At 35.3% G+C, this 21963-nt stretch overlaps 1 protein-coding gene across 1 annotated transcript in view; it reads left to right on the top strand.

The window, feature by feature from the left end:
- The first annotated feature begins 378 nt into the window (after positions 1 to 378).
- Positions 379 to 21963, top strand: part of MUC19 (mucin 19, oligomeric) — a 105004-nt gene continuing 83419 nt past the window's right edge. Inside the window, exons 1-26 of the mRNA XM_036299015.1 lie at positions 379 to 405; positions 848 to 908; positions 1134 to 1231; positions 3062 to 3272; positions 4324 to 4446; positions 4869 to 4992; positions 6301 to 6436; positions 7941 to 8033; positions 8689 to 8773; positions 8949 to 9086; positions 9740 to 9889; positions 10739 to 10833; positions 11263 to 11389; positions 13401 to 13647; positions 14318 to 14370; positions 14468 to 14568; positions 14810 to 14961; positions 15275 to 15413; positions 16423 to 16527; positions 16622 to 16816; positions 17562 to 17801; positions 17885 to 18041; positions 19082 to 19207; positions 20266 to 20407; positions 21060 to 21091; positions 21862 to 21891. Coding sequence (XP_036154908.1) covers positions 379 to 405; positions 848 to 908; positions 1134 to 1231; positions 3062 to 3272; positions 4324 to 4446; positions 4869 to 4992; positions 6301 to 6436; positions 7941 to 8033; positions 8689 to 8773; positions 8949 to 9086; positions 9740 to 9889; positions 10739 to 10833; positions 11263 to 11389; positions 13401 to 13647; positions 14318 to 14370; positions 14468 to 14568; positions 14810 to 14961; positions 15275 to 15413; positions 16423 to 16527; positions 16622 to 16816; positions 17562 to 17801; positions 17885 to 18041; positions 19082 to 19207; positions 20266 to 20407; positions 21060 to 21091; positions 21862 to 21891 — 3187 coding nt within the window. The remainder of the gene's footprint in view (positions 406 to 847; positions 909 to 1133; positions 1232 to 3061; positions 3273 to 4323; positions 4447 to 4868; positions 4993 to 6300; positions 6437 to 7940; positions 8034 to 8688; positions 8774 to 8948; positions 9087 to 9739; positions 9890 to 10738; positions 10834 to 11262; positions 11390 to 13400; positions 13648 to 14317; positions 14371 to 14467; positions 14569 to 14809; positions 14962 to 15274; positions 15414 to 16422; positions 16528 to 16621; positions 16817 to 17561; positions 17802 to 17884; positions 18042 to 19081; positions 19208 to 20265; positions 20408 to 21059; positions 21092 to 21861; positions 21892 to 21963) is intronic.

Raw genomic sequence — 21963 nt, 5'->3', positions numbered from 1 at the left:
CTATTTGTGAACATTTCAAATTATTTCATCATTATTTTTTTATACTGAACCACTGTGTTTTGTTGTTGTTGTTGTTAATTACTCCAAAGTCCCAAAGATTTATTCATTGTTTCTTAAAAGTCTTTCCAATATTGGGAAAAGAACCACTGTATCTCTTCTGAAATGATATAAAAAAGAAAACTTTAATAATTACTAGACAGATTTTCTAACTATAGAAAAATGAATTACCAAAGGTGTTATAAGAATACTTTTTACATTTATATGTACTTGTGTTTTATACTTTTCAGTGTACAGATACCATATAACAACAAGCTGATTCACATTAAAAAACATGGAGAATATAATGTCCTGAACAGCCGTAGAGGAATCTTGTCATTAATGTGGGACAAAAATAACAAACTCTCAGTAAGTTTATCTTTGATTTTCTTATAATCCTGTGCTATTTTTTTCTTTGCTTTTAGTTACAAAAACAATACATTATAAAACCAGAGCTAAAGTTCATTGAGCAATCTCTATGTATTTGTCACTGTACTAACCATTATCTTAATATTTAAAACATCTTGAAGTACATACTATTATTAATCTTATTTTAAAGATGATGGAATTCATGAGATTCACGCTAATGAAAAAGTTAAATAACCTACTCAAAGACACAGTTAGTAAGTGGTGGAGTCAGGATTTATTCCAAATTCTAGAGCCAGGTTCTTAAAAATCACACACCTGGTAGTACATTCATAAGTAACCAGCTTAGATAGAATAAAATACTAAGAGCCATGTTCTTTGTTTTGGGTAAATCTTGTCTTAAGATATTTTCAATATTTTATAAATATATACATTTCTTTTAAAGCTCACTCTTCACAAGCAATATCCAACTTGCGGTCTTTGTGGTAATTTCAACACCACTCCAGGTAAGATTTCAATTTATTATGAACAAGAATATTGCTTCCCAAAAGAAAATTATAAAGTAAATGCTCATGTTTGGATAACTGTAACAACACTTTGCATTTGTCTAAAGAATGAAAAAATGTTAAAATAAATATATGTCTATATTTATGTTGTCAAGTCTATGTTTAACTTGAAGATAACGTGTACATGTAATGCGTATTGTGAATCAAACATTGCTTTTTTTTAAGGAGAAGACATCAATGAGCACATTGCCAAGAGTAAAATTGCTGGTGATTGCCCTGAAGCTACTAGTAAAACCTATCAAACTTGCGAAGATGGAGTAGAAGTAAGAAATTAGTATTTCACTAGTAGCAAATTTCTGCAATATTCCCCTGGGTTTCAATTTAGATAGCCAGCATCCTTTCTCAGCACCAACATCTTAGAATTCTGCAACTGCTTCCCCTCCAATGTCCCTGTAGTGTGAGCTTTAGTCTAACTAAAGAGGACAAAATAATGTTCTCCCCAAAACACTATGATATTAATTATGTATTAGTGTGACAATTGTAATTTCCTTTGCATAGTGTTTTCATTTGTCTGTAAATTTACACATTTCCCCTCTGCATTATTACCTCTTCATGGGTACTAACTTGACTCTTACAGTTTAGAAATCCATGTACAGTGTCCCTAAGAACTAGTTTCTGTTCTTGCTTTCTTACTTTTGCCCCAGAGAACCAGTCTGAATTGTCGTCCTTTATATCCTTTACCTTCTTTTTAAAAGCATTACAGGTAATATTTTTGACTATGACAATTGAGAATAGTCATTACTTACTCTGTGAATTTTCCAACCTTGTGTTATGTTGAATTCGATAGATTCATTTGGTGACTGAATGAATATTCACATATTCCTGTTTCAATCTAGAACAAAGTTCTCAAGATCAAAAGATAGAAGAAATTTTTGTTCTATTGACAATGGGTGTTACATTTATAACCATCTTGTCATCTTTTAACAAATCAAATTAAACCGTGACGTTATGCAAGATCATCTACTATCTTCCTTGTGAAACCTTCCTTGATCTTTGCACTTAGAATGCCTTTTCTTTCCTTCATTCCCTGTGTCACTCATTGGTCCTTACAATCAGACACCATCTATAATGATTTCCCATGTTTTTCTCATACGTTTTCTATGAGATTATGTATGAGTTGCGTGATAATGTCTCATTTGTTGTGGTAGTTGCATACTGTGTGAGAAGTTACCCCTGTTGCTTAAAAATGTTAGTTGAATGTTTACATAAATTTATGTTAAAGCCAGTGAATACTTGATAAAGACCTACTATATCCAAGACCTGGTATTAATCCATGCTATATTAAATTCAATGTTATATTTCTTGCCCTAAAGGGACCTATAATCTAGTGAGAAAGTAACAAAGGACAATAAATGTAAAAGCAATCTTTGCAGGTGTTATTTCACTTTATTTTATACTTCACTTGGAGAATATTATCAGTTGTCCCAGAATTTAATTAGTGCAAATCGTGCATTTGTTTGGCAATAGCTTTCACATTTCCTGAAAGAAAGCAAACAAAAATGGTTAAAATAGAAGATAGTTGTGCGGTAGTTAAGATATATTGAAATTTGAACTTTTTGGATTCATTAACATGTTTTTACTTTCTTAACCAACATGAGAACAAATATATTGTTTCCAGAACAAACTCACATAGCCCACACCAAGAAAACAGAGTCACTGCATTTTACTGTCATCTGTTTGCTCACCAAATATAAGCAGACTCACAGTTAAAGGGCCAATATCCCTTCTGTCTATTGTGTTATCAATCATTTACCATCCAATTTCTGATATCAACTGATCTCTCCTTTTCTCACCTCTTCCACTTTCTCAAGTTCTAAACCTCATGTCACATTTAGAGAAATTTGGGATGAATTCAGGTACAATTTTTGGAGTTGTTTTATAGCAACTCAAATGCCACAAGTGAAGTACTATTTTAGGAGTGACTGTATCTACTATAATCCTTAAAAAATTCTTCATTTCAGCCAGCATCCAATAATCCTCCCTGTCAAAACCACAGGATATTATGCAGAAAAGTACTCCTGAATTGTTCTCTTCTTAAATATTCATTTGTTCATTTTTAATGTTTTATAAAAACTTTATATTTTATTTTGCAGTACTGTAACAAAATTATTGGAACCTACTTTGAGGAATGTGGAAAGGTTTCTGCCTTATCCAGTGACTACAAAAAGGTCTGCATTGATGAGTATTGCCAAAATAGAGACAAAACGTCAACATGTGACACTTATTCAGAATTGTCCCGCCTTTGTGCCTCAGACGGTCCCGGCACCTACGAATCCTGGCGAGAAGACTCTGATGTGGTTTGCGGTAGGTTTTTCATTTTATTGTAGATTTCCAATCAGGAAATTTACACAGGGGTGGGCAAAAGTAGGTTTACAGTAGTGAGTACACGAAACACAGAGCTTATTGTTGTATTATTATTTATTAATTATTGTATTATTTTCCATACGAATGACTATAAACCTACTTTGGACCAACCCTGTATGGGACTTTAAAGTTGAGCTGTGTTTCATAGTGATCTTCTCAGATGACTATAAGCCCTGGGAAGCACTGAGAGATGATAGAGTCTTGTCTTCACATGTTCTTGCGAGGACGCTGAGGCCCTTTGGTGAAGTAACTCGCCACAGGTTGCAGAGCTTTGTGTAAAGATGTTAATGAGGAACTTCATGATATTTACAATAAATAAAATTCACTGGGGGAAATGAGTAAAACCCTACAAAAAAACTGTAAAAGTACTGGAAATGTTATCAAAAGGATATTGATTAGCAGTATGATTTTCTTTCAAAAAAATTAACACATTGCAGACCAGTAGTTTTATTGCTAGCTTTACCCAGTGGCCAGATAAGGTTCTATTGAATGAGTACAAAAAACGTTTTACATAAATGTTAAAGGCATGCTTTAAAATTAAATACCCATTGGATTTTGAAATTATTTATTACATGTTATTACAAGCTAATATCTTTTTAAAGTATGATACTTTGTAAAACACTGTGTAATAACAGAGAACACGAGAATTCTCATGATCCGTCTTAATAAAACATAAATATAAGCTTCATAACATATATATACTTTCCACGTATGCTTAGCTCAATCTTAATAAGTTAGAATACAAATAAGATCAAAGTAAGATGAAATGATATTATGTACAGCATGCATTTCCTCCATATTAAATTTTGTATTATAAAATAATGCATGGTCAATTGGCATAATATAGTGGTACTGCATATCTTGAAAAACATATATCTTGAAAATTAGACTCAAAGAATCCTATTTGAAAAGATCTTCATTAGAATGTTATATATTCATCACATTAATTTTCCTCTAATTTTCATATATAAATGTTTCTATATTTCTCCAGAAAAACCTCAATGCCCAGAAAAACATATCTACAAAGAATGTGGCCCCTCAAATCCTGCAACTTGTTCTAATGTAGCTCCTTTTCAAGACAGTGAATGTGTGAGTGGCTGCACCTGCCCAGAAGGTAATACTATTTACACCAAAAGACCTGACAAAGAAGCGACTCACTCTAGTGCAGTCTTATCTCTAACAAGATATTTAATGAATTCACTTATTCATAGTCCAGCCTTCTAGCAAACTGCAGATGGGGGCTAGAGAGAGGCCTTTAAAGCTCATGTGCATTTCTATCTCTGTGGTACCTGAGGGCTGTAGTACCCACACATTATCCTCTGATTCTATATTTGGCTCAGGAGTACTGCTCTGTGGTTCAGAAAATTACATGCTTGCAAGTTCTCAGAGAAGGAGTAACTGCTTAAATATAAATTACTATGTTAAGTGCATGTCTGCACCCATCAGAACTAGCTCAACAGGCATTTCACAATACACTGCTTGAGAATTTACTGGAGTTCATACGTCTTGAGATTCACCTTACATAACGTATTCTAGGTTATCTGTTGGATGACATTGGAGAGAAAGGAAGATGTGTACTGAAGGCCGACTGTCCCTGTGAGTCTAATGGAAACGTCTACCTGTCAGGAGACGTTCGAGAAGGTCCTTGTGGGTCTCAGTGGTATGTGTGCGCTTTTCATCCTCACTTTGTTGATAGTGAAAAAATACGAATATTTTAGTCTAATTTAAAATAATCCCTGAATCCACCCTTCAGACTAATTTAGCAGCCTCAAGGGATTTTCCTTGTTAATATTTTATCTTTTTGGCTGAGGAATATTTATTGTGATATTTTTATAAAACATGTGAACTTTCTGTGTATCTTTAAAAGATAATGTTTTCCGCTAACTGAAAGAGTGTTTTGAATAGTGCTCCAGTTGGTGGTTGCAAATAGAGAACAAAGAATAATACAAGAGTATGGTTACAATAATGAAATAGTAATCATTCTAATTGCCAAGAATATTTAATAAAATGTATAATCAGAAAGAGCCCAACACTTTTTAAATAATTCTATAAAAGGCTACATTGGTGGAGATAAATTTAATCCAGAGTAGATTTTAATGTGCCAAAGGCTAGTGTAGATTATTCCTCTTTGAATAGTTAGCTTGATTCTTCCTTTTGAGTGCAGCAAGAATTTGCTGACGAGAGAGAGTTCCCCATTCCTCATTATTACTTTTCTCTGAAACTCCAAATTTCTGCAGGATCCCAAAGGACTTTTCTAGAAATATATGATGTCTTTCTGGGGAAATGATTTAGCTCAATGAAAAACAATGTAGTACTTATACTATAATAATTTTCCTATAAATAGAAAATGTTTGAATCATGTGGTAATAATTTATTAATAATGATTATAAAAACAATAGTATGATTTATTAAATATCTACAAAAATGCTGTTCAAGAGAAGTATAATGTGAGTCATGAATGTCACTCACATAGATAACTAACACTTTTAACTATTATTTCAACATAAAACTAGTATAAAACGATAAGCTGAGGTTTTACAATTTTTTTCATGTTGTCTTCGTAGTCTGTATATTTTTCATTTAAAGTAGATCTCAATCTGGACTAGCCAGATTCCAAATAATCAATAGCTATACGACTCTGTACTATATTGGAAAGTGCAGGTCTACAATGGGGCAAGTAGCAGATGTTTAATTCTGACAGTGAAATATGTTCCATTTAAGCACCTGAGATTCAGTTTACAAGTTTTTATTTGTTTAATGCAGTTGGATGTTATCATTTTATTCAGTGGAATTCACGACTTTTAAATAAAATACCAGGATACCACTGTCAGTGAGGCATTACATCAGAACTGAGATGTTGGGTGGGGGATGTGCATGGCCTAATACAGCTTAACTAAATGTCAATGTAAGTTGTGATTTCTTAAAGATGTGATTGGTGGTCTTTAACATAACCATTTTATTTTAACAGCACATGCCAAGATGCAAAGTGGTCTTGCACTGAAGCAATGTGTCCTGGAAGATGTAAGGTGGAAGGAAGTTCAATTACCACCTTTGATGGTGAAAAATATAACCATCCTGGAAACTGTCACTTTTTGGCCATCCATGTACGTAAGATTCTCGAACACTTCAGAAAACTAATACAGGCTCCAAGCTATTTTTAAATTAATTTGAAACACAATCTTCACCTTCAATTATTAAAAAAATAAATAACAAACAGCCTTTCAAGTACTGGTTATATATTTCAGTATGTTTGCTATCACATTGACATTGGCAACCAGTATTACCTGTGCTCTTTAGAAATTCCTGCTTACAAACAAACAAAGCCCCTTTCATCACTAATAATTTTCTAAATGCACTGGAAAATTATTTGTGCTACTTTTCTTTGCATGTGTTCACTAGTGTTTCAAATGAAACTATCCTTTATATTCTATTAGAGGCACAATGCATGAAATTCGTGCAAGAGTAGGCCTTCCTTCCCCCGCCTGCCGGCACTGGCTTCCCTCTGGCACCCAGGACCCAGGCTTCCCTTGCAGCCCTGGCTTCGTCTGGAAGGTCATCCGGAAGGACGTCTGGTCTAATTAGCATATTATGCTTTTATTATTATAGATGAAGCATCTTTCTCTTTCATCATTATTCTTTGCATTTATTTTTAGGTTTTATGACAATATTATCAGTATGATAGAGGCTGTCCTTATATTTAAATTCTTTTCAGTATTAAAATTTTAAATAGTTTGAATTTTAATAAAAGTGGGAGTCCCATTTCATAGCTTGTACCTTCGGCTAGCATAAGGATAAGTAATATTATTTAGTCTTCCTGGTAAGAAACAAAGATGAACAGAATTTGTGATTCCTGAAGTGAGAGATGCGGGCCAATGCCCAGTACTCTGAGAAATGTACTTGCTGCTGCTAAAAGTCAGTTTTCCAAATTTTCTTTCCTTCCTTTTGTATGCCTCATGTAATCCATGAGAATGGGGAATGGGTAAAGTGAGAAGGAAATATGCCAGAATGTATGGAATATTTGCTTCTTATAGTTTAGGGATTCCTAGATCTTAAAATGAGAACTGGAAGTCAATGTTTGACATGAATTATATTTAGGTTTTATTAATTGTCTCTCACATAGGATCTAAATAGACAATGTGGACTGTCCAGAGACTAACCAAGCTAGGTTGCCTCTAATTCACCTTAGTCTCCACATACAGCACAACTCCCTTGGAGGGGAAGACAGAAAGTAAAGATTAAGAAAAAACAATGGCTATGAAAAACCACCAATCATAGGCCACACAGATAGAGCTGATCGGTAAAGCTCTTACCAATTTTAATCTATACCATGGATTGAAGTTGGATTCCCTTTTCAGAGCAGAATGATTGTATAGAGGCATTGTGGTGACAGAGGAGACTTGATTTTGGGTGGTGAGCACACAATGGAATCTAGAGATGTTGGATTATAAAGTTGTATGCCTGAGACGTATAAAATGTTATTAACCAATGTTACCCCAATAAATTTAATTTAAAAATGCAAACATGCAGTGTGAATAAATAAAATAGTAATAACATGTCATCAATAACATTTAAATTATTATTTAAATGAAATGCATTTTTTTTTAACAGGATAAAGATTGGTCTGTTAGTGTTGAGCTTCATCCATGTCCAAGTGGTATGTCAGGAACGTGCTTAAATAGTGTTACACTCGTCTTAAATTCGGTAAGTCATCAGCTTCCTAAAGTTTACTCAGAGCACAACCAAATTAATTACATCACAAATTCAGAATTTCAAAGGTTGCAGAAAAGAGACCTTACTATGTAAATTAAGAGCACAAATAAGATTATGCAGAAAAGTGGTAGAGTCTCTGGAAGAGCTGGATAGTTCCAAGGATCCTTAAATAATAAAAATATACCATAGATACACAACTAACATGCTCATTATACATCAACCTTACGTAATTATAAAATTATTAAATACTGTGGATCATTTAAGAAAGAAGCAATTATATTTGCTTGCAATTTCATGTATGAGAAACTAACAATTTAAGTGGAAATAGACCTAGATGAGAAGGAAGAGCAGCCAGCCTGCACTTATAAGCTTTTTAACCTTTGGAAATCCAAGTTACCTTCAAGGGTCTTAGTTTCCTCATCTACAATTGGGGATGAAGAGTCCTTTACAAACTTCCTCAAAGAGTTGGTATGAGAAACAATGAAGCAAAGTATGAATGGAAAATGCTTTAAAAATGGTTTAGATATTTAGGAATTAATCCAATAAAATTATACCTGTTTTTATTGCATCTATTATGTATTGCATTGCATTAAACTGAAATAATTTTGTAAATTGATATGAACTAACAATGTATTTTCAATTTTAGTCTGGTTCAGTTGACAAATATGTATTTAATAAAGATGGAACAGTCACAAATGACAAGATTGAAAATCAAAATTATTATTATTCAGGTAAGTTTAATAATACCACTTAAAAATAAATGTAGGAGGCATTCATTTATTCAAGTTTTAATGATAATAAATGTTTCTGTTTTTAATATATATTAAAGAATAAAAACACTTCAATAAATTTAAAACTGTTTAATATATTAATTCCTGCTAATAATGTTAATAATTCTTTTAACAGACAAAATACAGATTTTCAAGGCATCTCTCTCATACTTTCAAGTAGAAACATACTCTCATGTAAAAATGCAAATACAAACTGATCCCGTGATGCAATTATATGTCTCCATGCCACCTAACCAATTCACAGACACTGTTGGTAAGTCCTCTGCCTATGTTTTTATTTCCAAGACTCTAATATGTCAATCATCTCTTGTAATTTTCAATTGTCTCTTAATGATATTAAACCATAAGTCATTTTTACTTCATCTTCCTTTTTATATTTCAGTAAAATTTCAATTTGCTTTTTATAGTAATGACAACCTTGTTTGTTACAAAACCCATTCCTAAATGGTTCTCAACATTTTAGGCTTTTAAATAAAGGCTTTTATTTTTCAAATATAGTGATCTTTGATAATATGTTAAATATCCTTTTGTTAATATGAATTTTTAAGGATTTGGGTCTGTAAAAGAATAAACTAAGATATTATGGATATCAATCTTTTGAAAATCATATTTCACATACAAACTACAGTATAACATGTTTTTTCTGGTCACATTTTCATATCTTCCACTGAGGTTTTTTCTACTACAGAAATCAGCTCTTACATACTGTCAATGGCGTCACACGAAACAAACAAGAACAATTACGGCAAATTCCATAGTCACTTACGTGTTTAAAGACTAAGCAAGCTGTACTCTTAGATAGCTTCTGCAGTTTTGACAAAAAGAACTGAATATGAAGTGAGGATATGAGTCCAAAAAGTTGAGTAGGGAAGGGGATGTTCAACTTTGTCCTGTGCTCTTCCACAGGACTCTGTGGCTCCTACAACAACAGAGTAGAGGATGATTTCATGTCAAGTCAGAATATATTGGAGAAGTCGTCTCAGGCTTTTGCTGATTCTTGGGAAATGATGTCCTGTCCTAAAGGAAACCCAACTTCATGCATCAGCATAGACACAGGTAATGCTAATTAAATGCCAAACTCTGTGGTTAAAGATCAGGTGCTAGGAATTATGTACTTATTCTGGTAATGATAGGAGTCTATCACATAAATCTGGTTTTAACTACTGTTTGGCGTGCTGTCCCATGATTAGAGAAACTGTCTGTGTGGCTGAGGGCATTCCTAGCAAACACATCTTTCACAGGGAATGGCTGGGTCATCTCAGTTGTCGTTTTCCATATCCATTTTTTCCTTTTGATACAGTTTTCTCCATGGTTATAGAATAATAGGGGTAGAAGAGACTTTATAGATTATTTGGTTTATTAAACAAGGCTCATGGAAGTGATCGTTGCTTGAAATTGTTAAAGAGTGAGCCACTTAACAATAGAGCTATAGCCAGATCCAGGTGTCCCAGCCACTGCTATCAAATATATTAGTTATCCCAAACCCTGCATCTTATTAAGGAAATTATACTGGGTGACAGGGGTGAAATGAGGGGTGTTGTGGTGGCTTCATTTACCCAACTTGTCAACACAGACATAAATTTATATTTTAAATGAAAAGACACCTAAATAAATAATCTGGTTCTCTTTTTACCACTTATGTGTAGGTATAAACTGCATTGCAGAATAAGGTTAGCTGATTTTACATAAAAGTCCAAAGCTAATAAAGATTTCTGCCTCTTTGGCTTAAAGTGTCTCTTATTATATCATGCTATTGTTTTTAAATAGCAATAAATTCAATTTAAAAACACTTTAAAAACACAATTACTTAAAGACAAAACTTTGTTATACATTTGCACTTTTGTCTTGTAATTAAAAATTATAAAGTTATTAATATAATTTTGGGGTGCCTTAATTTCCTTCCAGAAAGGTTTGCTGAAAGTCACTGTGGAATTCTTCTTGATTCAAATGGGCCTTTTGCTTCCTGCCATCCAATTGTGAACCCCAAACCGTATCATGAGGTATGTGAGGGTCTAACATTAACAACTTTTTTAGGAAATACTTTGACAATCTCAAAAGATTCATGCAGATATTAAAAAAATTTAAAAGCAACCATTGACAGTAGATGATGATATATGTTTAAATTTAGCATGGGATTCCACTAATTTATTCAATTGTTAGATATACCAATTTTAATTTAAAATGTGGTACAAAAAATGAGAAAAATCTTGAATGATGGTCTCTTTCTGTCTTTCCTAAGTTCGTTGAAAACTCAGTTAACTATTGATATGCTGTCTTGCAAATTTTTACTATAAAAAGAAATATTTCCCAGTTTCAAAACCAGTTTATTTTTCAGGGAAGCAGAGTGGTAATGAACTGAAGCATCATACTCGGCTTATCTGTTCTTCTGAATATATTCATAATGTAATATAATTTTTTTTATTTTAAAGGAATGCAAAAAATACACTTGCAGTTGTGAAGATGGTCAAGAATGTCTGTGCACAATTTTAGGCAACTATGTGAAAGCGTGTGCTGAGAAGGAAACATACATAGTGGAATGGAGAACTGGACGATGCGGTAAGAAGGATGAAGGCTTCAGATAATGCTTCCTTCTCAATTTTAAGAGAGAGAGAGAGAGAGAGAGAGAGAGAGAGAGAGAGAGAGAGAGTCTATCAAAGAGAAATTTCTGTTTCTGACACACAACAGATGGTTAGTTGCCAGACGTGTGGTTTAAAACAATGTCTCCCCCGGTCCTGGGTAAGGGAGGAGGAGCTTCAGGCACTAGTGTGACATTTTGGAAGTCAGTGACGTTAGGCAGTAGGAACTATAAAAATCTTCATTGTCCTGATACTGCATTTACACGTTTGGGGGGTTATGCCAAGGAAAACAATAACAATTTAAAAATATTAATAGTGCACATTTCTGTTCCTCAATTATATTGAATACGCAAGATCCATGTCCTCCCTTTTTTTGTAATAAAATTCTGATATTTCTTTGGGAATCTGCCCCATCTTCATTGGGGTAAATCTAATTAGAATTACCAATCAAAGCAACCCAGCCTGCTGAAGGACAGGGATTAGCATGTGATTTAAATATGGTCACTCAGTGCCTATGTGTGTGTGTATGTATATATATGTGTGTGTGTATATATATATATATGTATATGTATATATATACATATACACACACACACACATAGGGTTATATATGTGTATATACATGTATATCTTTGTGTCTATATGTATACATATGTATATATATGAAACATTTTATCTTTGAGCAATCCTTGCATTTTTACTTCCTTATTTATTTCTTTTATCTTGATTTAATATGTTTATATTTAAATAGAACAGAATATGTATGTATTTATGTATAAATATACGTTTCTGCTCAATTACTATCTGCCAAAATTTAAATAACATCCTGACTCCTACTGCATTTCTAAGTCAGAGTCAAGTGTTAAAAAACTTATTTATTAGAAACCAAATAAAATTAAATCAGTAAATTAAAGTCTCAACTATCATTTGTAAAACCTTGCTTTGTTTTAAAATACTTACTGCACTACTTGAATGCAACTTTAGAAAGTACTCAATTTATAAAAATAATGTTTTGTACAAAGGCATCTCTTATAGATCACACTTAATACCTCATAGTCCATATCCAGTCAATCAATAAGTTCTGTCAAGTTCACTTCCAAAATTTCTCTAAAATCCATCCATATCGCTTCATCTTTATTGCCATCAACCTAGTTGAGAAACCATGATTTTTTCCTCCTGGGTGACGGCAATAGCTTCCTTCACTTTCCCTCTTGGTTCCTCAAATCCATTTTCACCAGAGAAGTCAGTGTCATCTTTAAAGAAAACCAATAAAGCAAACCCGGTTGTGTGGCACTCGGTCTAACACAGGGCAGGGGCTGGTCATGGCTCTGAAACACCACAGTGCCTAGGAAGGCCTGAGGGCTCTACCTGCCGACTCGGGGTCTGGGTGCAGAGCTTTTACTCTTTCACGTGCTCTTTACAAGAATCTCCTCCTCTTCTAACTTAGGCTGTTGCCCGCACATAGAATTACCTTTCTCTGGGCTGCTTTCACGCTGTCCCTCCTCTTCACCAAGAGCAGGTTCCCTGCTGCACACAGCACGTAAGGAAAGTGTACTTCCCCCAGCAGCAAAACATATAAACATATAGTAGGGACTCAATATGAACTGGGGGAGGGGAAGGCGGGGGGGGGATAAACAGTGAATGAGTACGTTGTCTTGATTTTTAAAAATAATCTCCATTATGGCCCAGCCAGTGTGGCTCAGTGGTTGAGCGTGGACCTATGAACCAGGAGGTCATGAGCCCGCACATGCCGGGTTGCAGACTCGATCCCCAAAGGGGAGCATGCAAGAGGAAGCCGATCAATGATTCTCTCTCATTACTGATGTTTCTAGCTCTCTCTCCCTCTCCCTTCCTCTCTGTAGTCAATAAAAATATATTTTAAAAATCAATTATGAACAATTTACTAAATTTACTATAATATCTGTAAACATCAAATTGAAATAAAGTTGCTAATTTTTCTGAATATGTGCATATTTATCCTATCCCTACAGATCACTCGTGTCCAAGTGGCCTAGTTTTCAAGTACAATGTAAAAGCCTGCAACAGCTCTTGCCGATCCCTGTCAGAGCGCGATAGGAGCTGTGAGGTAGAAGATGTTCCGGTAGACGGATGCACTTGCCCTGATGGGATGTACAAGGATAACGAAGGAAATTGTGTTTCAAAGTCCCAGTGTGAGTGCTACATGAATGACGAGGTCATAAAGCCAGGCAAACTCATCGAGATTGATGACAATAAATGGTATGGAGATCACATATTTATTTGTTATCGCTTTGAAATCCAGGGATTGTCGTTTTCAGAGAAATAGTCTTTTGCTAGCATGATGTCTTCTTTAGACCTGTCACATCTTTTGTTTTCTACTTCTGAGGAAGCTTGGCTATTGACACCCTTTATCAGAGTGTTCATTGCATCATCGTGGCTGTAACTAATCTATCTTACTGTTGTTTGGTTTTAAATACCAGTAGAAGAATATTTTAGCAGCTCCTACCTGCAAACAATGTAGAAATGATTTCCTAGTCAGACAAGACTTTCTAGTTGTCTCTCAGCATTCACCATTCAACAAACACATCAAATGTATATTTACTGTGTACCAGGCCTGTGCTTACTGCAGCTGATGCAAAGATGAATGAACGTTGTCTGGGACTCAAGAGTAAGCAGGGTACTAACTCTTGGGAGAATCAAACTTTCTTTGACATCCATACAACTTTGTTTGTATATTCCTATCACACATTCAAGCCTATATCTTATATTTTGGTTCATCTGCATTTTCTGAGGACTGTGTCTCATTCAGACTACTACTTGCACTAAAACAGGTGGTGCATGGATGAGGGGTTAAAGTTATTGTAACAGTGTATTAAGATTTTGTTATTGAAATTCTATGTTTAAATGCATCATTTTCTTGTCTTTCCAGTGTCTGTCGGGATGGAATTCTTCTTTGCCAGACTCCCATTGATCTAACCCACCGTAAGTGTTGACATCATGGTGAAGGCTTACGATACCTATTTTGGTTAAAATAAACAGATCAAGAGGCCCTTGGTTAATCCCTTCCTTTCTCCTGCAGAGAATTGCTCTGGAGGGGCTGAATATGTTGACTGCAGTGATCCCAAGGCACAGAGAAGAGTTGACAGTACATGCAGCACTCGCAACATACCTAATTTTGAGGTAAGTAACATGGCATCAGAGTTTAGCTCTTTAAAACTTTTCATAGTTTCGGGGCAAAAGGAACTAAATGCAGATAAAAAAATAATGAGAAGGTCATATTATTTATTGCTTGTTATTTTGACTTGTCCAATGTTGACACTAAATGCATGCCTGGTATATTAATGTATTGTACATTAATGCTGATAATGTGATGTGCTGAGAGCAGTGCCTTATGATGCATACTTTGTACTTATTCCTGTAGGAGAACTCGCCTTGCAAACATGGGTGCTACTGTCCAGTAGGAATGGTTCGAGATTCTAAAGGGAACTGTGTCTTTCCTGATGACTGCCCTTGCTCTTTTGGTGGACGAGAGTATAGCCAAGGAAGTGTCACCTCAGTTGGCTGCAACAAATGGTGCCTAAGGATTGCTTTTTTATTTTTTGGATATTAGGAAGTGTGATGTCTGCCCTTATTTTTATGGGAAAGGAAAAGTCATACTCTGGGATATTTCAAAAATAATGGTCAAATGTATTTAGAAAAAATGCTATATCTTTAAATAGAACTTTATATACCATCATATAGGATGAACATCGTAAAATGTAATGAAGACAATTACAAAATTTAAATCCATACGAAAACTGTTTAGTGCTTTTATACAAAAACAGTATGCACATAGACATCTTGGAGTAATATAACTGGTGTGCCCGCTATCATTGCTTCCTTTTAGTACTTGCATGAAAGGATCTTGGAACTGCACACAAAATGAATGTCAGAGTACCTGCCACATCTATGGGGAAGGTCACGTTCAAACTTTTGACAGAAAAAGTTACAGCTTTGATGGGCTCTGCCAGTATTCATTTGTTGAGGTAACTGCAAGTGTTTTGCCACAGTTTCTCTATATTTCTTATTATTTTTTGTATATAAGCTCTGGATAATTTTATTCTGAAAACGTGAAAAAAATATTTTAAATGCCCCTTACATGTTTCTCAAAGGCAATAAACTGTAACAAAGGAATGCTGACTCTGAAGGCAGGCCACCTGGATTTGAATCCCAGCTCTACCTTCTCACATGTGTGGCTTTGGGCACATCCATTCACCTTTCTGTGTCTCGGTTCCCTTATCAATAACACGGGGATGGAAATAGTCCTTACTTGAAAAGAAATTAGAAAAAATACTGGAGCACATACTAACTTCTTATTTAATGTTAGATATTATTATATTTTAAGAACAGCACTATGTGTTACAACAGCATTTTATGATTGTTTCTCTGCCAAGCAAATTTATGTATTTTATTCATTTAATTATTATGACACTAAGAGGCTGATAGTGTTCCTATGATTCAGCTGAAGACATGAAGGTCAGAGAGGATAAGCAATGCAAATTGCTAAGTAGACAATGCCATATTCAAACCTGATCTGATTGGTTCCAGAGTTCGTTACATACAACTAAGCTCCTTCCTCAGTAACATCTAATGGGCGAAATGTAATTGTTGGTATTTATTAGTTTTGATTGAATAGTAAGTTTCATATAAATCACCAAGAGAGAAAAAACATACCTTTAGCTGTTTACAGCATCCAGAAATAAACTTATGATTATAAACTTATATAATTTAAATACTTGCATATCTATGATATAATTCTAAACCCATATAGAAGAAATGGTAAAGGGCTGAGTCAAAGCGAGGTGACTAGTTTGCACTCAGTCAAGGGGACTACTGTCTTGTGGGAATTCCATAACATCCCATAATAAATTACCAGCTTATGGTAACTTATTGAGTTTCAGGTGTCACTGAGTGAGATATTTGTCTGATACAAATGTTGAAATTGAGTTCCACATCCCTGATGTTCATAAATGTATTATAATTTGATTTTTAAAGGATTATTGTGGCAGTGAAAATGGCACATTCCGCATTTTAACTGAAAGCGTCCCTTGCTGTGAAGATGGGCTCACGTGCTCAAGAAAAATCATAGTTGCTTTTCAGGTACAGTGCCATTTCTCTTTACTTACTTCTCCTCTCAGATTACGACTGGCCAAATAAAATGGATTTAATTGTAAGTATATGTTTTTATTTTCAGGATCAGAATGTTATCTTGCAAGATGGTAAGGTAACAGCCATCAAAACGACAGAAAGCAAGGAGTGTGAACTCAATGGAAATGCGTACACTGTGCATACCGTTGGCCTATACCTGATTCTGAAATTTGTCTCTGGAATAACCGTGATTTGGGACAAAAACACAAGAATGACTGTTATATTGGAGCCATACTGGAATGTATGTACATCACTAATAAGTAATTAATTGGGAAGCAAAATCATTTCTGTTACTGAGAATTATACACATCTTTGTAGATAGAAAGTGGGAGGAGGGTAGTCTCTGTTATAGAACAAGCGCTCCACATATATTCAATCTGCATGCAATACGAACTATAATCAAAGATGTTTGAATCTGGTGAAAAATAAATGCAATACACCTGAGGCCCTCTAGTTTAACCACATATGGTTATTTGAGATTATTGCATAAATTCAATTTTGAAGTAGTTGGTGTATATATAGAATTAGATGTATTCCTGAGAGTAAATATTCTAAGAACCTAAGGGGATTCTCACGAAAATTTAGAAGCTAGTGAATATAATAATGTTTTCATTCTTAAGGCATTTATCTTATTTGATACTAGATCACTTTACAATATAGGATTTCTTGAATTAAATGGAGCAGAATCTTATCCACAAACTCTGGTTTCCTTTCAAAATATAAATTTTAAAATAGATTAATGATTACAATATATATCATTACCTATCCAGCTCTATACATAGAACTAGTAAAACTCACTTTTAATTTTCCTTTCTGATCTCATCTCTCTCTCTCTCTCTCTCTCTCTCTCTCTCTCTCTCTCTCTCTATTCTCTATATATATATATATATATATATATATATATATATATATATATATATATATATTACACACCTATATGTCTATATCCCTAACAACTTACTCATTTTCCTTTCTGATGTGGCTAGGGCAAAGTGTGTGGTCTTTGTGGAAACAGCAACGGCGATCTCAAGGATGATTTCACAACGCGGTACTCCTCAGTAGCTACCGGAGCACTGGAGTTTGGAAATAGCTGGAAGACGTCTCAAGAATGTTCAGACACCGTAACTCAGACTTTCCCATGTGACTCCAACCCCTATTGCAAAGCCTGGGCTGTGCGGAAATGCGAGATCATCCGGGACAGCACCTTCAGAGAGTGCCACAGCAAGGTAGCCGGGCTCTGAGGGGGGGTCCTGCCCGCGCCCGCGCCGGCGCCCGCGCCCAGACACTCACGCTCTGTCCTCCGCCGCAGGTGGACCCCAGCACTTACTACGATGCGTGCATCGAGGAAGCCTGCGCCTGCGACATGGAGGGCAAGTACCTGGGATTCTGCACGGCTGTGGCCATGTATGCGGAGGCGTGCAGCGCGGTTGGAGTCTGTGTGGCGTGGAGAAAGCCCGACCTCTGTCGTAAGTGGAGCCCATAAAGTGTTCTTTAACAACGTAATTAGGCAGAATTGTTTTGTTAAGTAATCGTTCTTCTCACATTTTCTCTCTATATACTATAGATTATATATAAACTCTCTATATTATTTATATCTATCTATATAAAATCTTGTACTTAGGTTTAAAAACATATTAATAAGTCACGATTGGAAAAAAAATACCTATTTTAAACAAGCATAACACCTAGCATACCACATTAAATTCAATTTTACTTGCAGAAGTTCTTGGTTTTACAGGGGGGAAATTGAATACTGATGGAAAAGATCTCATTCAAACTTAGATGAACAAAAAACTGTTTATATAACCTGTTACAGTCACAAATCCTTAAGAACTTACGTCATATATCACTATTGGTTAAAGTCCTCACTCATTATCATAAAAACTTTTATAGAGCCCTAGTCAAGATAAACTGTAAGATAAATGTAAAATGAATCGTGACATATATGGAAAGTGGTAACTGTAATAGGAATCAGTCAACGCTTCCTTTTTAAGGAAGGTACTATGAGAAAATATGACAAATGAGCAATGTTAAAATTGAATCATCATTTTATTCAGTTTATGATGCTCAGCTTATGTTTTATTGAAATCTTTAGTTACCTCATTTGGGAACTGCTATTTACATATTTTAAAAAGCTTAATTTTTGCAGAGATTTATTTTTTTCTAATTTAAATTTGAACATTAAAACTGCAAATCTAGACTATGACCTAAATTATCTAAAAATGGGAAAATTAATATTACTTTTCCACCTCAAACCAACATGAATGCTATTTGTCAAAGAAAAGTGTTATTTTGATTCTATATGCTTTTTTTTTTTTTTTTTGGTGAGCTATTTGGGCTTATATAAGAATTTGGATAAATACAAAGGAAATTGATAAGACAGAATGGCATACTTTAGTTCTGCTTATTGTAATATCATTCAAATTCCTTTTTAAAAATACTTGGGGAAATGAAAGTGAAAGTTGTTACCTAACAAGAGGAATAATTGGCTATAATTCGGTTACAGCTGTCTACTGTGATTATTATAATGCCCCTGGAGAATGCAGCTGGCATTATGAGCCGTGCGGGACGGTGACTGCAAAAACATGCAAAGATCGAGTTATTGGCCAGAAATTTTCTGCACTTTTAGAAGGTAAGGTGAATTTTAATAATATCCATGAAGTAATGCAAATTTTATTGATACTAGAGGCCCGGTGCACAAGATTCGTGCACTGGCGGGGGGGGGGGGATGGGGTCCCTTAGCCCGGCCTGTGTCCTCTCTCAGTCGGGACCCCTTGGGGGATGTCCACCTGCTGGCTTAGGCCCCATCCTCTTAGGGATTGGGTCTAAGCCGGCAGTCAGACATCCCTCTCACAGTCTGGGGCTCTTGCAATGTCGGACCCCTCGCTCCTTACTGCCTGCCTGTAGTGGGGGCAGGTAGGAGAGGCTCCTGCCACTGCTGTTGCGCTCCCCAGCTGTGAGCCTGGCTTCTGGCTGAGCGATGTCTCCCCTGTGGGAGCACACAGACCACCAGGAGGCAGCTCCTGTGTTGAGCGTCTGCCCCTTAGTTGTCAGTGCATGTCATAGCTACCAGACATTCACCATTTGATCTATTTGCATATTACGCTTTTATTATGCAGGATTTTAAAATTGGATGCACGGCCCGTGTGGCTCAGTGGTTGAGTGTTGACCTAGGAACCAGGAGGTCATGGTTCGATTCCTGATCAGGGTATACGTCTGGGTTTCAGGCTCAGTCACCAATAGGGGACATGCAGGAGGCAGTCGATCAATGATTCTAATTGTTAATATTTCTAGCTCTCTCTCCCTCCCTCCCCCTTCCTCTCTGAAATCAATAAAAATATATTTAAAAAACCCCCAAAACTTGAAATTGTTGTTAGCTCCTGACAATTTAGTGTCCTACATTTTGTAATTTAATGATTAGTTATCTTTATTATGACATTAATATTTCCACATTGAAAACATTTTCTCAGGATGTAAATTATCTGTTTAATGAGAGAGAGAGAGAGAGAGAGAGAGAGAGGAGACCCAGTGCTACAATCCCATTGCCCATTGTCATTCTTAAGAATGTGTTGTCATTTTGCTATTATCTACTTTAGTTCATGAAATCATTTAAGTAACTTTATAACTCTATAATGCATTGTGATCAGTTTCGGTACATAGAGACCAACGGTGGGTCATTTTCACACACAGGTTGTTATGCTAAGTGCCCGGAGAGTGCTCCTTACCTGGATGAGAACACCATGAAATGCGTCAGGTTATCCGAGTGCAGCTGCTTCTACAATGATGTCATACCAGCAGGTGGAGTGATCCAAGACAACTGTGGGAGAACATGGTACATTCTCTCCTACCTTTCTATTAAGCAATTCTGTTTCTTACATTTTAATTTAGAAAAGAAACCAAGAAAAAAAATATGCATGTAATTTTTAACTCATTTCTAAATAAAAAGGCCAGCTTTAGTGTTACATCAGTGAAGTTAGTTATTTTGTATTTTCAGTAAACCCACATATCAGCAAATGGTTAAATCTTACACTGAATAATGCAGAAGATAAGATAAAAATGATACTATGTAGTTTTAGGTAAAAAAAAAGTTTTGCTTCTATAAATGTAAGATCATGTCGATAGCCTTTCAGACAGGGACATGGAAGCAAAGAGGTGGCATCCATGCTAGAGCAGCCACAGCGTGTTTGAAACTGAAAGTGGGAGAACTAACTACAGCTTGAGTGTAAGGAATTCTTTTAGGTCCCAAGAACTCCTTAGGGAAATGATTAGAAATAACAGTATTTGGGGGAAAAAAACACAACACCAAAAACCAAGCAATTTGAGTCAATAGCACGCTCTTGGGGAAGCAATGATTGACTGTTCTCTTACTTGCTCCTGTTTTGATTTTCACTGTTAGACAATTTGTTGTTTTACATTTTGAAGATAAATGTAACTAGGAGTTAAAATTTCAATCTCATTCTTATTTTTTAAACATTAACTTTCAGCTATTGCATCGCAGGAGAGTTGGCGTGTAGTGGTGAGTCCTTGCATTTTACTGTAATTGATTTAGGAAAGACTAGATCAGTGATGGCAAACCTTTTGAGCGCGGTGTGTCAGCATTTTGAAAAACCCTAACTTAACTCTGGTGCCGTATCACATATAGAAATTTTTTGATATTTGCAACCATAGTAAAACAAAGACTTATATTTTTGATATTTATTTTATATATTTAAATGCCATTTAACAAAGAAAAACCGACCAAAAAAATGAGTTCGCGTGTCACCTCTGACACGTATGTCATAGGTTTGCCATCACTGGACTAGATAAAGGGTCTGGGATCTTTTCAGTTCATCAACAACAGAATAGGTACTTAATGCTTCCCACTGCCCCTCAGTGAATCGAGGCCATTCATTCCATTGCAGTGTATTTGTTGATGTCAGGTCAGTTCCAATCCAATGCTGCCAAGTCACTGTGAACACCGGCATGTGGGCAGTTCTGTTGCATGTGTGCGCCTGCCTGTTTGTAGGTTCTGAGGATTAAGGGAGTGAGACATCAGCCAAAATAGTTGAATAAATGGTGGAGTGGCAAGTGAGGGTTGATACAGATAGAATTAAACAATGGAAGAATCGCTCAGGAGCGACACATCTTAAAAATAAATCCAATGAGCTTCTAAAGAACACAGGAACTACTCTTTTGCGTACTAGAAAATGTAAAGAGTGAGATACAAAAGACATAACCCATAGGCAGCTTGAGATTTAAATTTCTTCATGATTTTGCATTAATAATAGTAATTTATGATTATTACAGGAATTGGTGCTGACAATTCAACAGTTACAGGTAAAATGATCATTATTTTAAATATGTGTTTCTGATTCGTTTTGTGGATAACTTTTTATAGTTTTACATGAA

This window comes from Myotis myotis, unplaced genomic scaffold (genome assembly GCF_014108235.1).
Source record: "Myotis myotis isolate mMyoMyo1 unplaced genomic scaffold, mMyoMyo1.p scaffold_m19_p_3, whole genome shotgun sequence".
Taxonomy (NCBI): domain Eukaryota; kingdom Metazoa; phylum Chordata; class Mammalia; order Chiroptera; family Vespertilionidae; genus Myotis; species Myotis myotis.
Note: the sequence above shows the minus strand (reverse complement) of the source record. Positions and strands in the feature narration are given on the sequence as shown.